The 19,053-nt window shown below is 39.7% G+C and overlaps 1 protein-coding gene across 1 annotated transcript in view; it reads left to right on the top strand.

Moving 5' to 3' along the window:
* Positions 1-956: 956 nt before the first annotated feature.
* Positions 957-19,053, top strand: part of LOC149289660 (RNA N(6)-adenosine-methyltransferase mettl16-like) — a 36,349-nt gene continuing 18,252 nt past the window's right edge. Inside the window, exons 1-5 of the mRNA XM_089490334.1 lie at positions 957-1,084; positions 4,645-4,844; positions 9,445-9,585; positions 10,985-11,100; positions 14,404-14,546. Coding sequence (XP_089346460.1) covers positions 957-1,084; positions 4,645-4,844; positions 9,445-9,585; positions 10,985-11,100; positions 14,404-14,546 — 728 coding nt within the window. The remainder of the gene's footprint in view (positions 1,085-4,644; positions 4,845-9,444; positions 9,586-10,984; positions 11,101-14,403; positions 14,547-19,053) is intronic.

Raw genomic sequence — 19,053 nt, 5'->3', positions numbered from 1 at the left:
GTCCATAGGGGTTTCTTAGTGGGCGTTTTTTGGACGCCCAGGTACGTCTATAGGGGATTGAAGGGGTTAAGGGGCTTATCTTTTCTATGTTATTTTTTCATTTAAAAAAAATTAGAAAACCTAAAATGAAAATTTATAGTTTTTCAAATCAGGGCAAGTTAAATATATTTCTAGTGGTTTTTTTTCACTTTTATACTAGCTCCATATAATTTTTTTATCCTGTTTTTATTTTCATAGAAAAATAGCTTGCATATATGAATATGGTGAAAAAAACAAAATAATACTGCTCCCGAAAAGAAAAAACAAATAATAATAATTAAAAAAAAATATATATATATATATATATAATATACAATTTGTGTGCTTGTGTTTGAAGAAAGACATAGCAAAAGTATGATAATTGTTCGGTTAAGATTTGGGGTACTTTGCCCTGTCTGTAAGGGCTGTTATTCTATTACCAGTTGGTCGGCGGCTTGTTTTTACAATACTTTGTCCTGGAATATGTTACCTACCATGAATGATTTTCAGTGTAGCAGAAAATGGCGAGGTGCTCAGAAAGTTAATGCCGGATAAATTTGTTTACTATGTTATGCATTTACATTGCCTAGAGTAGCCACAAAACAATACAAACGTAAACTATTATCCCTAATATATGTGTGAATAAGGCTCTGGAATCCACAGAGTTAACTAGCCTCAGTTGAGTTCCGTTCTCCTGTAATGTGATTGATAGGTATAGCTGTATTTGAATGCTTTGCCCAATGATGGAAGTATATCCCTTAAAAGCCTTTATTCTCCCGTGCATGTGTGTGTGTGTGCGCGTGCGCGTGTATAGAGACCTTTAGGGGATGCGGATTTACTGCTTATTGCTAGGATACAGAGGTTGCAGCGCAGCCATCAATTTCTCGCGCCTGGGATTTATGGCTATCCGTTTCTGTTTCTGTCATTTCAGAGAAGGAATGTCTCTTAATAAATCCATGCACCCAAGAAACCGCTACAAAGACAAACCTCCAGACTTCGCCTACTTGGCTTCCAAGTATCCAGAATTTCAGCAGCATGTGACTCTGAGCTTGGCTGGAAAAGTAAGGTATGTATTCCTAATATGCGGCTTTGTCTTTTAATCACTATAATGTGGCCGAAACGCTGGCTTTTTGTGTTAAGTGAACTGAGTAAATATAATTTGGTAGTGTAGCGTAGCAGACCTCACTGATCTGAGCACCTAATTGTGTTAATTTATCTTTTGCTGCTTGGTTTTGATGGTCTGTAGCTCTAAAACCTCATATTTTGATCTATGACAGTCTTTATGAGGACCTGGGAGGAGAACTTCGAGAAAACTTTGAAATACAATGAGAGTTTGAGCCATTTCACCTTGTAGCTGTTAGGGTCAAAGTGACACCCCCAAGATAAGTCTGAGATGGCTTTAGTGAATACCCCAAATGGCTCTCCAATAAAATGCCAGGATTGCATTATCACATCTCTGCTCATTTCATAACTTAACCCATATAAGTGTTTATTCATAATTTTGTCTTTCTGAAGGTTTTCTTCTCATTGGATGGTTCATAGTTGAGGTGACGGACATGCCGTGCATCACTTTTTAAGGGGGGTACTCCCAGTTTAGGAGCGACATCCCCTGTCCTTCTTTCCTCCCCTGATGTCCCTTTTTTCTAACAGCTCAGGATGGTTGTTGGTTATCACAGTGTTCTACAGCCCTAAAAGTCCAAATAATGTTAATAAACAGCAACTCATGTTAATAAACAAAACATTTAAATAAAATATATTCTAAAGCCCTCAGTTACACAAAAAACTACAGGTAAGCAACAAAGTCACTTTTGGTAAAGCTCTGATCTGCCACCGCTCCACTTAGTGATAAGGTTAGAAATAAGTATGGTGGCAACTCGGTCTTTCTAATAATGCTGTTATTACCTGAAAAGCTAATAGAAATAATAAAAATAACAGCGTGAATTCGAAAATAGCATCATTCTCCCAGTAAAAATAATTTTGTACTTCTATGAAGAATAGAAATAAGTATAAATTATCTGTATTGCTTCCCGGAATTTAAACTTGAATGCATCAATTTGACGTGACCTTTTATTTTTATTTTTTGAAACTTGGATCGCATCCACTCTTGCCCGCAATACACGCAATGAAATAAAGGTTCTTTTTCATATAATAAATTGTTTTGCTTCTGGCCTCGTCCACACAGAATTCCAGGAGTAAAAATAGATTGATTCCTTTAGAAAGAGAATTGTTTCATAGATGAGTTCTAATTCGGTTTTGCTTGAGGCTTAGGGTTTTTCTTTGCCGTGGTGTGGAAATATGAAGCCATGTGATGTGCATTTCAAAAAAACAATGTTCGAGTCTAACCTTAATGTGTGCTATCGCATGCAAGACTTGCCATGTTTGTTTTGCTTTGCTCATGATCAACTATCGTGAATGCAAGATGAAAACACTGATTTTTGTGGAACTCGATTGGATTGCTGCTAGAGTTTCAACTCGGATAGGGGCAGTAAAGAAAATGACTTTCCGTGGTATACATGCACCGTCACCTGCTTCACTCTTGGTCTCTCCATCTGGATGAAATGAAAGTGGTGTTAAACATGCCTGCCACTGCTCCCTTCCACATGCCATCTTGTCCCTGGTCTTCATGGCAGAAGCTGGTCTTGGACCACAGAGGACCAACTGTTTCTGAAAAGCATGCTTAGATCCACTGGCAGCATTTAAATGGCCGGAACGAGGCTCACACCTGGGGAGCCATCAGCCTGTATGACAAAGACTAGTACTAAGACTAATACTAGATGTGATCAGAAAAGCAAGTCTGTTACCCCTTAAAATCTTACAATAATAAAGCAAAAACATATCATGCATTGCTGAACTTGAAGGATGTTACTGGAAATTAATTGGAGGTTTGTATATCCTAGGCAAAATTAAGAAATCCTAGGCAAAATGCTATTATCAGATAATGTTTGGGTATCAATACGGTTTCAAATGAAAAAAAAATTTTGGGTACTCTATGTCACGGGCAGGGCTATTGGCCGAGCCGCAACGTGGGAGTATGGGTGTACCAAGGGTTAAACGCCAACCAGACTTCCGGCGCGTTTGGTCACTTTCCCCGCAGGGCACCAAGCAACCACCACCAACCCCAACCAGTCACCCCAAAACTCCCAGTGTAAACCACGCTGCCACCACCAAGAACTTTAAAACCGGGCGTCTTAGGTTACCCAAAAACAATCAGACCGCGATAACTACACAATCCCCAAACTGATATCTATATAGTTAACCGCTTAGTAACGTGACGTATTTATATGTATACAAAAGGCTATCTCCAGGCTGAATTCGATTAGAGAACAAAGACAGAACTGATTAAAAATGTTGAATCTGAGTATAAAATGGGTCACAGTGCTGTTACATAAAAATGCATATAAAAAGAGACATAGACTTAGATAGTACAAAACAGTGTAAAATAAAAGGGATAAAACAGAGTATCATACCATACTTCCTTGGAGCCTTGATGTTGTCTCTGTGTTGGTAAAAACAGGCTCTCCCCCATTACCAATTGCCCACCTTTTTATCCCCCCCCCCCAAGACCGCCCTTTTCCTGTTACCTGAGCAAGGGGATGGGAGTAGGGGGTTCAGAACTATGACTTTCTGAAGGCGGGGTTATATCTTCTCATCTTGGGTCTGGGATCACAAAATATGTAATATGACGCTGGCTGAGCTTGGCATAATTATGACACCAGGATCATCATAATTCTCTGGTCCTAGTGATCATTTTCATACCAAACTCCACACCTGTATCAGTTGGCACAAGGACACGTTCGCATAACACTTGTTATGGTCATGCCTGCATGGCGTGTTTGGTCTCCCTGAAACCAGCACGTCGCAGGCATAAGGATGCAATGTACGATGGGGCCCAAAAGTTATGTACCCATCATATTTTGGACATTATACATTTAATAATTTTACCCTGTGTCTATTGATACCCTGTCTCCACACCCCAGGGAGATGTTGCCAGGATGTCTGGCCTTTCACTCTTCCACAGGAATCTCTTCCTGTCCAAGGTGACAATACCCACCATGGGGTAATCAAGTTTTATTTTGGGTTCTGGCTCCAAAAGGAAAGGTGTGAACAAATGTTACTGGACTTAGCCTCAAATCCCTTAACCCATTCAGTGCCAAGCCCCAGTTACTCATGCCATGGCATGACACTCTAGTTGAGTGAGCATGAAATCACATTCGATCAGAGATGTATTAAGCACTAAAAATGGTTTTAAAAAAAATTATAGGAAAAACACCTTGGACTATTAAAGGGTAGTTCTAAAACTAGAAGAATCTGCATTTGCATGTTGGTGTTCATTCAATAACACAGTCCAGCCAGTGCCAGAGAATACATCATTGTCCACCATTCATTCAAGTACAGAATATATACACACACCCACCATTTTTTACTGATGTTTAAATAAAAACTCTTTGGAGTGTATTCACTGAAGGGACCATTCTGTTTTAACTCTGGCTTGGCTGGCTGCGAATACTGTATAGGTCATTTAGAGTCACAGAATTTTCCCTTTTTTGACTATTTTGGCTTACATTTTTGAATGGTTTTAAATGCTTTTACCTGTTTTACCTCACAATGGTACTTATTACTTTTTAGTTTAAACTTCAAGGACCCAGAAGCGGTGAGGGCCCTGACTTGTACCCTCTTGAAGGAAGATTTTGGGCTGAGTATTGATATTCCTCTGGAGCGGCTCATTCCAACAGTTCCTCTGAGACTTAACTATATCCACTGGGTGGAAGATTTGATCAACTACCACGATTCTGACAAAACTGCTCTCCGTCGAGGAATCGATATAGGTAACTTCTTTTTCTGTGCTTAATAAGACTATATCAAGACTGTACCCACTCTGCTGGCTGCCCAAACCCACCTGAGAAGTCTTTAACCAAGTAAAAGTTTACCTATCTTAATAATTTATATGAGCCACTGATAGGCAGTTTGGTTTCTATGAACAACCTATTTAGTAATCAAATTGGGTTCTGCTGCTGTTGCCTGGTATTTTTTACGTAGGGATGGATAACTAGTAGTTTGACTGCTTTACAACTGCAGCTCTGATGATCTCTCATTAGATTTTATTGCTGTTCGAGGTAGAGATCTGAATACGAAGATAGCCAAGTCTGTTACCCACTGGCTTCATTGTGAAGAGAGTGTCAGAACTGCCAAAGTAGCCCTGTGTAATATAACTGCGTTATTACACGAGGCCTGTTCGGCCCATCCCACCCCAGACGTGTACCAGGTTTACTTCTTCATAATGTATGGTTCACATCTTCATCTAACCACAAACACAGCTTTTAGTGAATACATCAAACATGTTTCAAATGCTATACAGTCAGTGTTTGATTTAAAGTTGTTTTTTTTATGTTCAACAGAGTCCGTGAAACACTTTTCCAACTATATCCTGCATTAGAAACCTCATTCTTAACCAAACGCACATTACAAAGCATGTGTACACAGGATTTGAATTTCTAGTAGGAGATTTAGAGTCTACTATCCCCGAAACCCAGATTTTATCACACGATACCCAGTAAAGATACTTCAATGTATTGTTGGAGGTCTTGAAGCTTCATCAATTTACACAAACACAAGGTTATTGTGAGGGATTTTCAATATTGTGTCACATATGAGAATGATAGACAAAGAAGACACAGAATTCTAATGGCTTCTTATGGAAACATTGAGGTGTGACCTATGTCTGGGGTCTCAACCAGGAATCCTTAAGGGCGAATTAGAGGTTAAGCTTTAAGGTGATCTTTCACACAAAAGACACAAAACGTGTCATTTTGATTGATTTATTTCTCTGAAATCCACATTTTTGCTTGTTATCAGCACCTGATCTCCACAGTTTGAGACTTAAATAGTTTTTCACTCAGCAGGGGCCTGCAGTTTATTGATTTTTTTAATGTCTTGAACCCTGCTAGGTGGTTGGAATCATTAAACATCGCATTGCAGTTAAATCAAATGCAGTAGGATTATGCAAGAGTGTCCAAGAATACTCAACAATGTTTTTTTAATGCATACCATATATATATATATATATATATCACTAGAAATGCTAGTTTAATAAGAGAAGGCTGTCTGGAAGAACAGTCTGCTGAAACAGTATTATAAAGCAACAATACATCATCAACAGTTCTAATGCCATTGATCTGTTTATTGTTGGCTAGGGTTGTTCTTAGCTGGGTGGCATTGTGACATAATAAGATTGTGATCAGATAATGTAGACATACCCGTGTTAAAAGGGGATCTGTCACATTCGAGATTCTCTGATCCTATTTCTTACATTATTCATACTATTCTATTCATTCTTGTTTACTTAAGTAATATAAACATTTTGCACGGACTCCGATGCATTTCACAGCATGCGAGTTGGAACGTGCGTGCTTTAGTTATTGGAGTTAGAAAATGAATAACCTGTCCTAGTGTCATCTGCCCCTGACTGCCTGAAACTCAGACCGAGTAGCATTAGTATGTTATCTTCACTACGTGTTCAGTAGCCATCCCGTTAATAGTTTTGTCTTAATGTGGTTTCTGTGATGAAAAACCCCTGGATTGTGGTTCTGTTATTTCTAAATCTAATCTGCTGCGTCCCAATGTAAGAGATTCTCTGCTTTGGGAACTCCTCGAAAGCCAACGCTGCTTCGGTGCTTTAGACTGTCTATTACCTTTGTGTGTAGCACTTCATTAACTGACCTTTCTATATAAACATCACCGTTCTTCCGGTTGGCTCCATCTGTCCGTTGTTTTCTGTACTGCTTTTTAGGAGTATCCCCTGATGGTTTTGATTTTTTGTTAGATGCTTGAAGGGTCCGCGTTATCCATCTGCCTTCCCGCCTCCCCCTCCCCTTCACCTCATTGACACGATTTGGCTTCCTGCCGGCGGCCTCCCGCAGCTATTCCTCGCCGGATAGAAATTAAACCCAGTGCCGGCATGTGATGAGACTTGATGGGGTGCGAGAGACACAGACGACTGCCCTCCCGCCCTATTATTTCTCTGGCTACTGCGCAGATGTGGCTGGAACACGCATATACGTGCTCTTTATTTCAGCCTGGCACAGTCATGTCGTGCTCAGGGATATCCTCGTAGTACATTTATTATGTTTTCGTATCTTTCACTATTTGTATTATAGTGTTGGCTTCATCTGCCGTACATTAACACTGCAACAGTCAGCAACCAACGACACCACAGTGGTCTTTATTACGTTTTTGGTAAAATGTTGACATTTAGCACAATGTTATTGTAGCAAAAATGACCACCGATTTTGTATTTTTAATTGTAAGCTCGTCACAGACAATCACACATTTTAAAGTAAAAAAAAAAAATGTACTTACGATGGACAAAACTAAGACGCTATATACCGCTTAGAACAGGGGCGTCCAACATGCGGTCCGCGGAACCTCGAGGTGCGGCCCGCGTGAGATCGGCAGCCAGGATCACAAGAGCCCTGCTGCTTACTTGTGGGAGGGTCTATTCTCTGCTCCAGTCCTGCCTCCTCTGTGGGGAGAACGAGGTAGGCCGCGCCCCCTGCTGAAATCTGAGAGCGGCATCGAGAGCTGTAAAGCAGATAAGGGGGTGGGGTAGGTTGTGTGAATGAGTATGTCTGATTGAGGGAATGAATCTGTGAATGAATGAATGAGTGTGTGTGATAGCTTGGATGTGTAAGTGCTGGAACCTAGGCATGATGGGACTGTGATTGCTGTTGGCATGATAGGAGTGTGATTGCTAAGTCAGCCAGTACATGCTGAAACCTGGCTAGCTGCCCCCCTTGTGTATTGATGCTGCCAGCAGTATGGGGTCTGCACTTACAGCCACCCTGAACCAGCACGTATTGGCTGACTTGGGATGATAGGAGTGTGATTGCTAACAGCTAACAGCAATCTGCAATCACAGTCCCATCATGCCTAGGTTCCAGCATTTACTGGTTGCCTGGGTATAAAAAGAGTGTGTTTGCTGTTAGCAATCACACTCCTATCATGCCAAGTCATATTGTTGATTTTTTTGTCCAATTGTGGTGTGTTACTTTTATTAAAAGTGTGGTTACACACTAAAATTGGACAAAAAATACAATGCCCAGCCAACCAATACATGCTGGAATCTGGGTTTGCTTGAGATTGCTGTTAACAATCATAATATATAATTTTTTGTACAATTTTGGTGTGTAACTTACTTTTATTAAAAGTGTGTGGGGGGTCACTTTCAGTTTCGGCTAAGTGAACCCTGAATTTTCGGTTTTGGTCCAGAATTTTCATTTTAGTGCAACGCTATAATAAATAGAACTATTTTATTTTTACTTATCCAGAATCCTGAATTTGTAGTCACAAAACTTTCTAGGCCCAGAAATCAGTGAGAGGAAAAGTAAAGGTTTTGTGTCATTTACTTTATTTTAATCTGCATATTTTATTAAAGGCCGTATTTTTTCTCATTGAAAAAATGAGTGCGGCCCTCGCACGTATACAATTCTGATTAAGTGACCCACTGCAGAAAAAACTTGGACACCCCAGGCTTAGAACATTTCTTCTCTGCCTGTGTTGCCGTACGCATATAACAGTCCTAGCCCAACAGAAGATTGAGTCTTTAGTGAACATTGATGAGGTGTGAATAATTGTTACTTTTTGGGGTACATCTAAGTGCATGTGTACATGTATACTCTAGATTGTGTGCTTTCCTTGTTAGGGTTAATTCTTCTATACTAATAACTTTTAGTATTGGATGAGAACTATTTCAATATTTCTGAAATTTGAATTATTATGTAGTATATTTTTTTCTTTCTCTAGAAGAAACGTGGCTGTAATTTTATTTAATATGAACAGAGCTTAAAAGCAGTTTCTTTCCCCTGTTCGGTTTTCCCAAGCAATTAGGCAGAAATAATCGTAATACAGCATTGTCTGCTGAGGCTCGGGATCAGTCTTCCAAGGACACATATGCAGCTAAGTTTGGCTTCCCATACAACTTACTTCCTATGAAATTCTGCTCATTGGATCAGATTGATTTTTCCCTTTTAATTATGAGAACCTAATTTCATTGAGGTTTGATAAAATATTTTCCATTGTTTCAGAAACTTAGAATCCGTGATTATATTTATCCTGGACTGGCTGTAATTGTATAGCCTCATTAAGGATGTTCCATTTATAGATCTCAACATAAATCTCCGTTCATTTTTTGACTACTTTAAAAGGTTATGTACAGTACGTGTTGACATTATCGTATTCTTATTATTTTTCTTGATGTGATCATTGTTGACCATGTATATGTGTATCCGTATATTTTATGTGTGGATGTGGTCGGCTTCAGACCATAATTCAGCCAAGATAAGGCAGGTGTCCAGTTAATAAGAGATTAATGTGAGCCGAATGTAGAACATTTCCCTGATCATTACCCACATTGTCTTTTGTTGTTTTTAGGTACAGGAGCGTCTTGCATTTATCCATTGCTTGGGGCTACTCTAAATGGCTGGTATTTCCTTGCTACAGAAGTGGATGACATCTGCTTTAATTATGCAAAGAAAAATGTGGAGCAAAACAACTTGGCAGATCTCATTAAAGGTATCGGCGTTTTACAGATTGTGTGTCTGTGTCCTCCATGCCTCTCCTCTCTACTGAAGAGTTAAGTTTAAAGGGGAACTGCCGCATATGAGATAAGACATTATTCAGTCCAGCACTGAAAACCGTTACCTATGTTATTTCTGCTCATGGGTCCTTTCATTACAAAATGGACCCAATATGCCAACCAGTATCTCGTACGTCGTGTTACACACATCAGTTTTTACACAGCATTTGTTTAATGTCACATGAGACTTTGGTTGTAGACCGAAGCCTTGTGAATGAGACCAAAAGGGTAACACAATTTTTTTATTACTAGTTTTAGATTAACAATACGTTTTCTGTTATTTAACCCAATCTACTAGACAGACACCCCAATTCCTTTATCGTGCTGTCTTGTGTTAAACAATAGAATGGCTCGTTGTTAACCCATTAGTGACCTTAGGATGTACCATCACCTCTTATAAAACAGGCCCTAGATGACCGAGGATGTAATAGCACACCCTATAGTTTTTGCACCGGTGGGAGATCAGGGTGTTATTAGACACAGAGTGCCATCCTCTGTCGGCAGGAGCAAGCATCGCTATTTTATGAGACCCCTGAGAGGGAGAAGATCGTTTTTGTGTTGCTGACTAATGGTAAACAATAATGGAACAATTTCCGTGTTGCTTTACAAAACTACACAATGCATGAACGCGTTGAAAGCCCCAGCGGAGGTTGCTGTGTATATTTGATCATCTCTGGACATGGTGACTGTGAGAGATAACAAGCTGGCATGTGAAGGGCACGGTTCCGCATGCCTACCGGGTGTACCACGCAGCTGCATTCATGTGTGCTGCAGTGTTTGGCTAGTTTCTGGTTTTAATCCTTTAAATAGCTGTGTCAGCGTTCTGTTCTGGTGCTAGAATTGCTCAAACTCCTGCCTCTGTATTTTGGTTAAAGGAGGCTATATGACATATTACAGAACAGAATTACTCACCTGCAGGGTTTTTACCTTTACTCTGGGAATTTACATGACAAGAATGTAATTCTGTTTGGGAATATTTTTATATATACTAAAAAGAGATTTAAGTATTTTCATCAGGATTTGCCTTCTTATTTTTTCCATGCTTAGTGGTGCAATAGAGCGGCCCAACGATTCTAAGTATCTAATGTGTCTGTGGAAATAACAGGCTATGTGATGCCCCCTACTGTTGGATGCGGTATAAAGTCGGTGCTGTTGTTGCCCCCAGAGCTGCTATCCCCGGGTTGACGGTTTCCAATAATGTAGATCTAACAATTTCTCAAACATGGAACTACCACCTACGAATATTGTAGTATTTTTGCTGTTTTTTGTATGCAAGTGAATGATATAATGAAAAATATCCTTTATAGGTACTCATAGATTTTTGTTTTCTTTTAGTGGTCAAAGTTCCTCAAAAAACTCTATTAATGGATGCATTAAAGGAAGAGTCCGAGATTGTTTATGATTTTTGTATGTGCAATCCTCCTTTTTTTGCCAACCAACTGGAAGCCAAGGTAAAGTATCTTATGTTTGTGTCTTAGAAAAGGAAATAAAAGTTTTGTATGCATTTGGAAAGAGTAAAATTGATAAATACTATTTTGTGTATTTAGCGTATTTCCCCATGTATAAGACGCATCTTAATTTTGGGGCCCGAAATTTACATAAAGTTATTGAACTGGCTGCCTGGGTATGATATGAGTGTGATTGATGTTAGCTGCTACCAATTGTTAGCAATCATACTCCTATCATGCTCAGGCAGCCAGTACATGCACATCACTTTCAGCCTCCCTGTGCCCGCCATTTCTTTCTTCACCATCAGTTTCTTAAGGACTTAAGGTTGAGAAGAATAGAGACCGCTTCAGGACAGGGAAGGTCCATCGGTCAGACCTTCCCTGGCTGTCAGAGATCAGAGTTCCCCTCACCGGGGAATTCTCTCTGACAGCCGGGGAAGGTCTGTGCGATGGATCCAGACAACCCCCGCTGCCAACCGCACCTCCTTCCGGCTGCAGCGGAAGTTGCCTGCGCGAAATGCATAGACGTCTACACACTGCCCGGACTACGCACCGGTAAGTTTTTCTTTTGGGGGGGGTGTTAAATTGGGGGGCATAAGGCATTTCTGTAGGCAGAGTGCCCAATGATATGCCTTTTAACCCCCTTAACGCCACTCTGCCTCCAGAAATGCCTTATACCTCCTTATATGCCACTCTGCCCCATAATATGCCTTTTAACCCCCTAAATGCCAGAGTGGCATATAGGGGTATAAGGCATTTCTGGAGGCAGAGTGGCACATAGGGGGTCAAAAGCCATATCATGGGGCACAGTGGCATATAGAGGGTTAAAAGGCATATCATGGGGCACAGTGGCATTTAGAGGGTTAAAAGGCATATCATGGGGCACAGTGGCATATAGGGGGTTTAAGGCATTTATGGGGCAGAGTGACAAGCCTGGGGGAAGATGTGCATAACTGGGGGGCAGGTTGGAAAATAAAAGGAATTAAAAACAAAATATTTTTCTCAATCATAGCTTTTATTTAAAAAAAAAATAGTTTACATGAATTAACATTTACTGGTAAAACTTTTTTCCTATAGGGTCGTCTTATATTCAGGCTTTTTTTTTCTGATTTTGGGGGGTCGTCTTATAATTGAGGAAATACGGTATTATTCACATGAAAAGAGAGAGGCTGGGTTTCCACTTGGGTTTTTTTTTGCTAAAAACGCCAATTCAGCCGCACGGTGTTTTTTTGTGAAAAAAACGCTGCGGCCAGATGTTAGCTTTTCTTCAATAGGAAATCGCACAATGCCATATCCACTCTGCGTTTTTCTGCTTGGCGTTTTTTCAGTCCTCTTTGACGCTTTTCTGCTTTTTTGGGCTCTGTGGCAGTTTTTCAGAATCGCAGCATGTTGACACTCTGGCGTTTTTTGCAAGGAAATCTTGGCGTTTTTCTCCAATAGAAGTCTATGGGAGAGAAAAAACGCCATGAAAAACCCATGTGGGTTTTGCCTTGGCGTTTTTTATGGCGTTTTTTCCACAGTTACAATGCAGAGGATGGACCCAGTATCTGTGTGTCCTACGAGATATAGGCTGGAAACAAACAGTTTCACACAAAACAAAGTTCATATTGAATTTTACACCATTTGGAACAAACATGCCATTACAAACAAACATACGCAACGCATCAACTGGATCCTGCGTGCCAAAAGCAACAGCAAACAATTTGCACCATCATTTGGGGCCAATCTTCCTAGAGGAGCAGACATTCGGAATAAAGCATGCCTTACAAACCACAGAAAAGAGACAAAAGGATCCACCGGGGTGTTTAAGTAGAACTCTACCAAGGAAATGACATCAGGAGGGGGCAGATACTTGCCATTTATCCTATTCCCTTTTAGCTGGGTGAAAATTCCAATGTGTAAAGGCTGGAAAAACTGCCTAAGGTCAAAAAAGCAATTTCCACAGAAAGGCTAAAACACCAGAAAAAACGCCAAAACGCAGGAGAATGCAGTGGCAGCTTTCTTGGCGTTTTTCATCAAGAAAAAAACGCAGGACAAAAACCCAAGTGGAAACCTAGCCTAAAAGCTACTTTTTATGCATTATAAAAATACAAATGTTTCCCCTGCCTTTTTGCAGTTTTGTTCTCCCTGTGAAATCCGTTCATTCACTTGTCAAAATGTGTTTTAAAATTATAGCTTTTCTTTTTACTTTTTAATAAAGTACAATAAGAAACATTTTAATGACGAATGCATTTTGTGCACTTTGATTTAAATGCTTCTTTTATTACAAACTTTATACAAAATGTTGAATTGATAACTGAGAGAAAAAGCTTCTGGATTGTTCTTTGCAAAATAGAATTCGGTTTGAGTTATTTTTGGAAACTTCAGTATCTAATGCACATTTTGATTGACATGTTTTCATGTAGCTTTTAAAGACGCAGGCTGATCCATTTCTAATATTTTTTAGTTAATTTTAATGCATATTGGAGTCTTTTTTTTGGCTACCAATGCAGACAAGATGAGGCATGCGTTCTTTGGTTATTGTCTTGCTTATTTTCTCACTTTTGCAGCTTCCTTTGAAAGCAGGAAGTGCCGGAGGGAAGCATTCTTAAGTACGATTCCTCACAAGCAGTGAAAGCAGGCAGGGAGGAGCTCTGTTTCATTTCTTAATCAAGTTCTCCGATTATAAGAAGTAGAGAAACAAAGTTTTAAGACCTTTGGTGTATCATTTAAAAAAGTACATACAAGGTTCAGAAAGGAAAAGTTTACAGTACGATGATAAAATAGGTATCGACATATTGTACACGATAAACATTTTGGCCATATCTCATGAATCATATGTTTCTCCCGAGGAATCATGTAAAAAGCGTTTCCAATGATCGCCTGGTAGGTTGGAGTAATTGAAACTTTAACATAGTAACCCAACTCCAGCATAACTTTTTTTTGCCATGATAACTTTTGTTATGATAACATATAATAAACAGTTCCCAGAAGCTCAGTCAGTTCCGGTCCCAATAACGGTTTGAAAAGATGGGGAGTTTATAAAGTCTTTCCGTGGGGGCCACTTACTCTTTCATTTTCTAAGACCGCTTTCTAAAGAATGCATGCACACAAATGCATTGGGGTCATTGCACAACCGACTCTAAAGTGCTTTACTTTTTGTTGAGGATTAGACTGTTCCTTTAACCCTTAGAGTGCCAGCTACATGCGTGGTACATAAATGCTGGAAAAGGGCTAGATTGTGAACCAGGTACGTGTGGCCCTTTCAGGGCAAAAGCCATGCATACCCTTCGAATGAGATTACCAACGTTTTGTGTTTTTTGACAGGGAGTAAATTCCCGAAACCCTCGCCGACCACCACCTAGTTCAGTGAACACTGGGGGCGTTACAGAGATCATGGCTGAAGGGGGAGAGTTAGAGTTTGTTAAGAGGATCATTCATGATAGTCTGCAGCTGAAGAAAAGGTTGAGGTAAGTAAGAAAGTGATAAGCGTTTGTGGGAATATTAACCCCTTCGTGACAAAGGCTGATTTTACTTTTTGTACCCTTCGTGACAATGGCCGTTTTAACATTTCTGCGCTGCTCGTGTTTAGCTGTAATTTTCTTCTTTCCCGTTTACTGAACCCACACACATTAGATATTTTTTTCAGGACAAGAAGGGCTTTCTTTAGATGACATTGTTTTGATTGTATCGTATTATTTACTATTAAAAAAAGTATAAAATATGGTGAAAAATTTAGAAAAAAATGACTGTTTCTAACTTTTAGTTGAAAAATCTTTTACTCATCTATAAAAGGTAATAAAAAAACCTGCTAAATAGATTCTACTATTTGTCCTGAGTTTAGAAATACCCAATGTTTTTATGGTTTTTTGCTTTTTTCTGCACGTTATGGAGCAATAAGTACAGGTAGCGTTTTGCTATTTCAAAGCCATTTTTTCCAAATCTGGTAATTCTTCCCCCCATGTGCCATTTCGGGTATCTTTGAAGCCGGCCAATGCAATTTACCCCATCAAGTCATATATTTTTGAAAACTAGACAGCCCAGGGTATTCCAAATGCTGGTATTTTAACCCTTTCCAAGCACTAATTCTACCATCAGCCTTTGTCAAACTTTATGGTAGTAATTTTTTTGCATTTGTTTTTTCACACACATTTTACTTTAGGTATAAATAAACAGGTTCTGGTATATGTCACTATCAAAAAACACCCCAATATGTGTTTAGCAACATCTCCTGAGTACAGCGATACCTCACATGAATGATTTTGCCTGGCTGTTTGGGGGCAAAAGGGCCACATTTGGGGCATGCACATTTTTCAATGTTGCACTTTGGCATTTGGGGATCCACTGCCCATGCCCTATTTGGTACATCTTTGAGCCGGGCCATTTCAGTGTGCCCAATAAACCCATATATTTTTGAAAACTAGACACCCCAGGGTATTTCAAATGCTAGTATTTTAACTCTTTCCATGCACCATATCTACCACCAGTCTTTGTCAAACTTTGTGATAGTCATTTTTTTCCATTTGTTTTGTCACACACATTTTACTTCAGGTATGAATTAAAAAGTTCTGGTATATGTCACTATCACAAAACACCCCAATATGTGTTCAGCAACATCTCCTGAGCGCAGTGATACCCCACATGAATGATTTTGCCTGGCTGTTCGGGGGCAAAAGAGCCACATTTGGGGCATGCACATTTTTCAATGTTGAACTTTGGCATTTGGGGATCCACTGCCCGTGCCCTATTTGGTACATCTTTGAGCCGGGCCATTTCAGTGTGCCCAACAAAACCATATATTTTTCAAAACTAGACACCACAGGGTATTTTAAATGCTGGTATTTTAACTCTTTGCATGCACATATTTTACCACCAGCATTTTTTCAAAGTTTGCAGTAATATTTTTGTGTGTGTATTTTTCCCACACACACCTACTTTATGTATGAATTTACAGCTCCTGGTATATGCCGCTGTCACACGACACCCCATAATGTGTTCAGCAACATCTCCTGAGTACAGTGATACCCCACATGCATGGGTGTGTCATTTTTGGGGGGAACTAAAAGGCCACATTTGGTACGTGTGCATTTTTCTAATTGGAAATTAGATGTGTGGCCATCCTTCCCCCCGTGTTAATTGGGACCTTGTTGAACCCGGCCAATTCAATTTACCCCATCAAATCATACATTTTTTAAAAGAAGACACCCCATGGGCATTTAATATGCCAGTATTTTAACTCTTTCCATGCGAGAATTGTTTTAAGCTAATATGCTAATTTTAGGACTTGCTCACAAAAATATATTTTTTATATATATATATATATTTTTTTTATTTTTTTTTAAAAAAAATTTAACTTTTTTTCAACTTGGAGGTTCCCCTGATAGTGACATCAGTGGGAAATGATTTTTACATTTTACTGTTTTTTTACTATTTTTTTCTAATTATTATTAATTTTATTTTATTTTTTAATTTATTTTTACTAATCACACTGTGATTAGAAAGCTGGGCTCCATTGACTTGCATGGTGAATGCAGTACCTGTATTCAACCTGCAAGTGGAGCCAAAGTTCTCTAGATGGTCTGGACTATCTAGCGAACTTTTAAAATTTGTGGTTCCTGTTACAGGACGGCGGCCATCTTCCTTGATGGCGAAGATTGCCGGCAGCTGCGGCTTTGACCGCTCTCCGGAGCCGTCACAGCCCATCAAAAGGTTAGTGTTTGGTGTCGCTGGATGCCTCCTGATCGAGGCATTCCAGCGACACCATTTAAGTTTAGGAGGCGATCGTCGATCGCCTCCTAAACGCTTTTAAAACGGGCGTCCGCCGCCATACAAAGTATGGCGGATGTTGACGCCCCGTGGAGGGGCCAGAGATGGCCCCTTCGTGCTGATCGCGGCGTTGCTGAATGCCTCGAGGTCGAGGCATTCAGCAACGCTTTTTGGGTGCAGAAAGCGATAGTAGATCGCTTTCTGCACCCGTTTAAAGACGTGCCGGTCCTGGCACGTCAATTGTCGTAAAGCACATGCTTTTCCGTGCCGTGCCAGGACCGGCAATTGTCATTAAGGGGTTAATGACGTGCCGGTCCTGGCACGTCATTTGTCGTTATCGACATGAATTTCCGTGACGTGCCCGGACCGGCAATTGTCATCAAGGGGTTAAAGGAAGTCCGTCATTTGGTTTTGTTTCTACAAATGCTGTGTAAACGCAATGCTGATGTATCCGCTCCTTTGAACAATCGTATTAATGTGGGGTAGTGGATCGCTTTACTTCCCGTAGTTTTAGGAACGAGCTCAAAATATGTTTGAAATAACTACGTTTTTTTAGTAAATGTACTGTGTGTTTCTGGAAAAGTTTTTTTTGTTTTTTTTTTTTAATGAATATGCATATTACATAAACAATTTGTAGAAATAGACTTTGGAAATAAAATGTTACTTTAATGAAGTTCGGGGTGTAAGGGGGTGCTCTTACATCGCAGGAAGGTGCTAACCGTTCAAGTTATTGTTGCAGCCAGAATGACGGATAATTTGTTTTGAACTTTAGATGAGCCAGCTTTCCAAAATGCACTTTACAGATTTTTACATCGCTTTAATGTTCCTAAACATCCATTTTTCCTTCTGGCAAAATGGAGCAACGTGGGTTTACTAAGACCTCCTGGTTTTTTTTGTTGGGCACTCGGTATACGCTATCACCAAAGAGGAGGAGATACGATTAGTAGTTAAAAAGGTAGTTTTTTTTTCTTTGTCCCTTTTGAAACATATGTTGGTAAAAGAGAACCCCTGCAACATTTTTTCTAGAAAAAATATATGTATATACACACACCCTCACAGTATATATGCTAAAATTAGTGTCACCTATACATTTACTTTAACGTTAGGGCCACCCAGTTTTAGGCTGGCTTAGGGCCTCTGCTTGCTCACAACGATGAATGAAATCACTAATGTCCGTCTACCGGGCCTCTTGTTTCGCAGGAACTGAGTATTCAACCTGGTACAATCCTCATAAAACTCACATTGATCAATAAGAAGGAAGTTTTGTTATTCATATGGTCCTATAGGGACTGCTTCCTTAAGACTAGCTCAATGCCTACTTAAAAGAGAAGAGTATATAAACGGGACATTGTCCACACTTCTCTAATTGGGTTTATGTATATGATATATTACATATAGGGAAATCTCTTATTAACACAGAGCCCTTTTCTTTTAATTACATGTTAATAATATCGTTTGGGGTCTTGTGGGGCCAATTAGTTTTATAGGTCTTCTGTGTCATGTATAATTATGATCTTTGTCAGGTTCATGCTCCTGGGAGGAATGAATCTGCAGTTCTTTTGTGTTAATTGAGATTTATTGACTAAAGTGAGAATTTACAGATAAGGCAACAATTTTGCCTCCCTGAGCATAGAAACAGTATAAGAGTGTACAATAACGAGAAAAATATTCTCTTTGCCATGCGAGAGGCCTGTGCCGTTGGATGTAGGTATTAGGTCCTCCATATGTTTGAGCTTCTCCTGTAAAAATAGCTGAGCTGACCTTCCATACTATAAAGTTAAGACAGTTGAGCTTTCCTCACCGGTTGAGCTTTCCATTATATGAGCCAGGCATACTCCGAGTAACACTAGCTTTAGTTAATTTTTCTGCCAGAAAATAATGGCGTACAAATGGAGCACATGTAGCATAAATCATGTGTATTTGATATGGTGGTAATGATTCTATACATGTGAGCAGACAGTTAAAGGCCATATTTAAATATTAAAAAAAGGGGCATAATTGTAAGTATGGAGCAGTCACCATTGAAACCATTGTGTTTACTTGTATCGTGTTTATCAGGGCTAGAGAAATGTATATAGTATCAAGAGGCCTGGAAGGGCTGCATCCATTGTGATCAATAGAAGTGTCAAGAAGTTAATCTCTAGCGTTAAATTGTTAGGAGCCATATCTACCAGTCTAATGGGAGTTATCTGGTCATAGCATTTATTGCTG

The sequence above is a fragment of the Sceloporus occidentalis genome, unplaced genomic scaffold (genome assembly GCF_023333645.1).
Source record: "Sceloporus occidentalis isolate IW3139 unplaced genomic scaffold, rSceOcc1.0.p SCAF_43, whole genome shotgun sequence".
Classification (NCBI taxonomy): Eukaryota; Metazoa; Chordata; class Lepidosauria; order Squamata; family Phrynosomatidae; genus Sceloporus; species Sceloporus occidentalis.
This window is presented reverse-complemented; position numbering and strand designations above follow the sequence as displayed.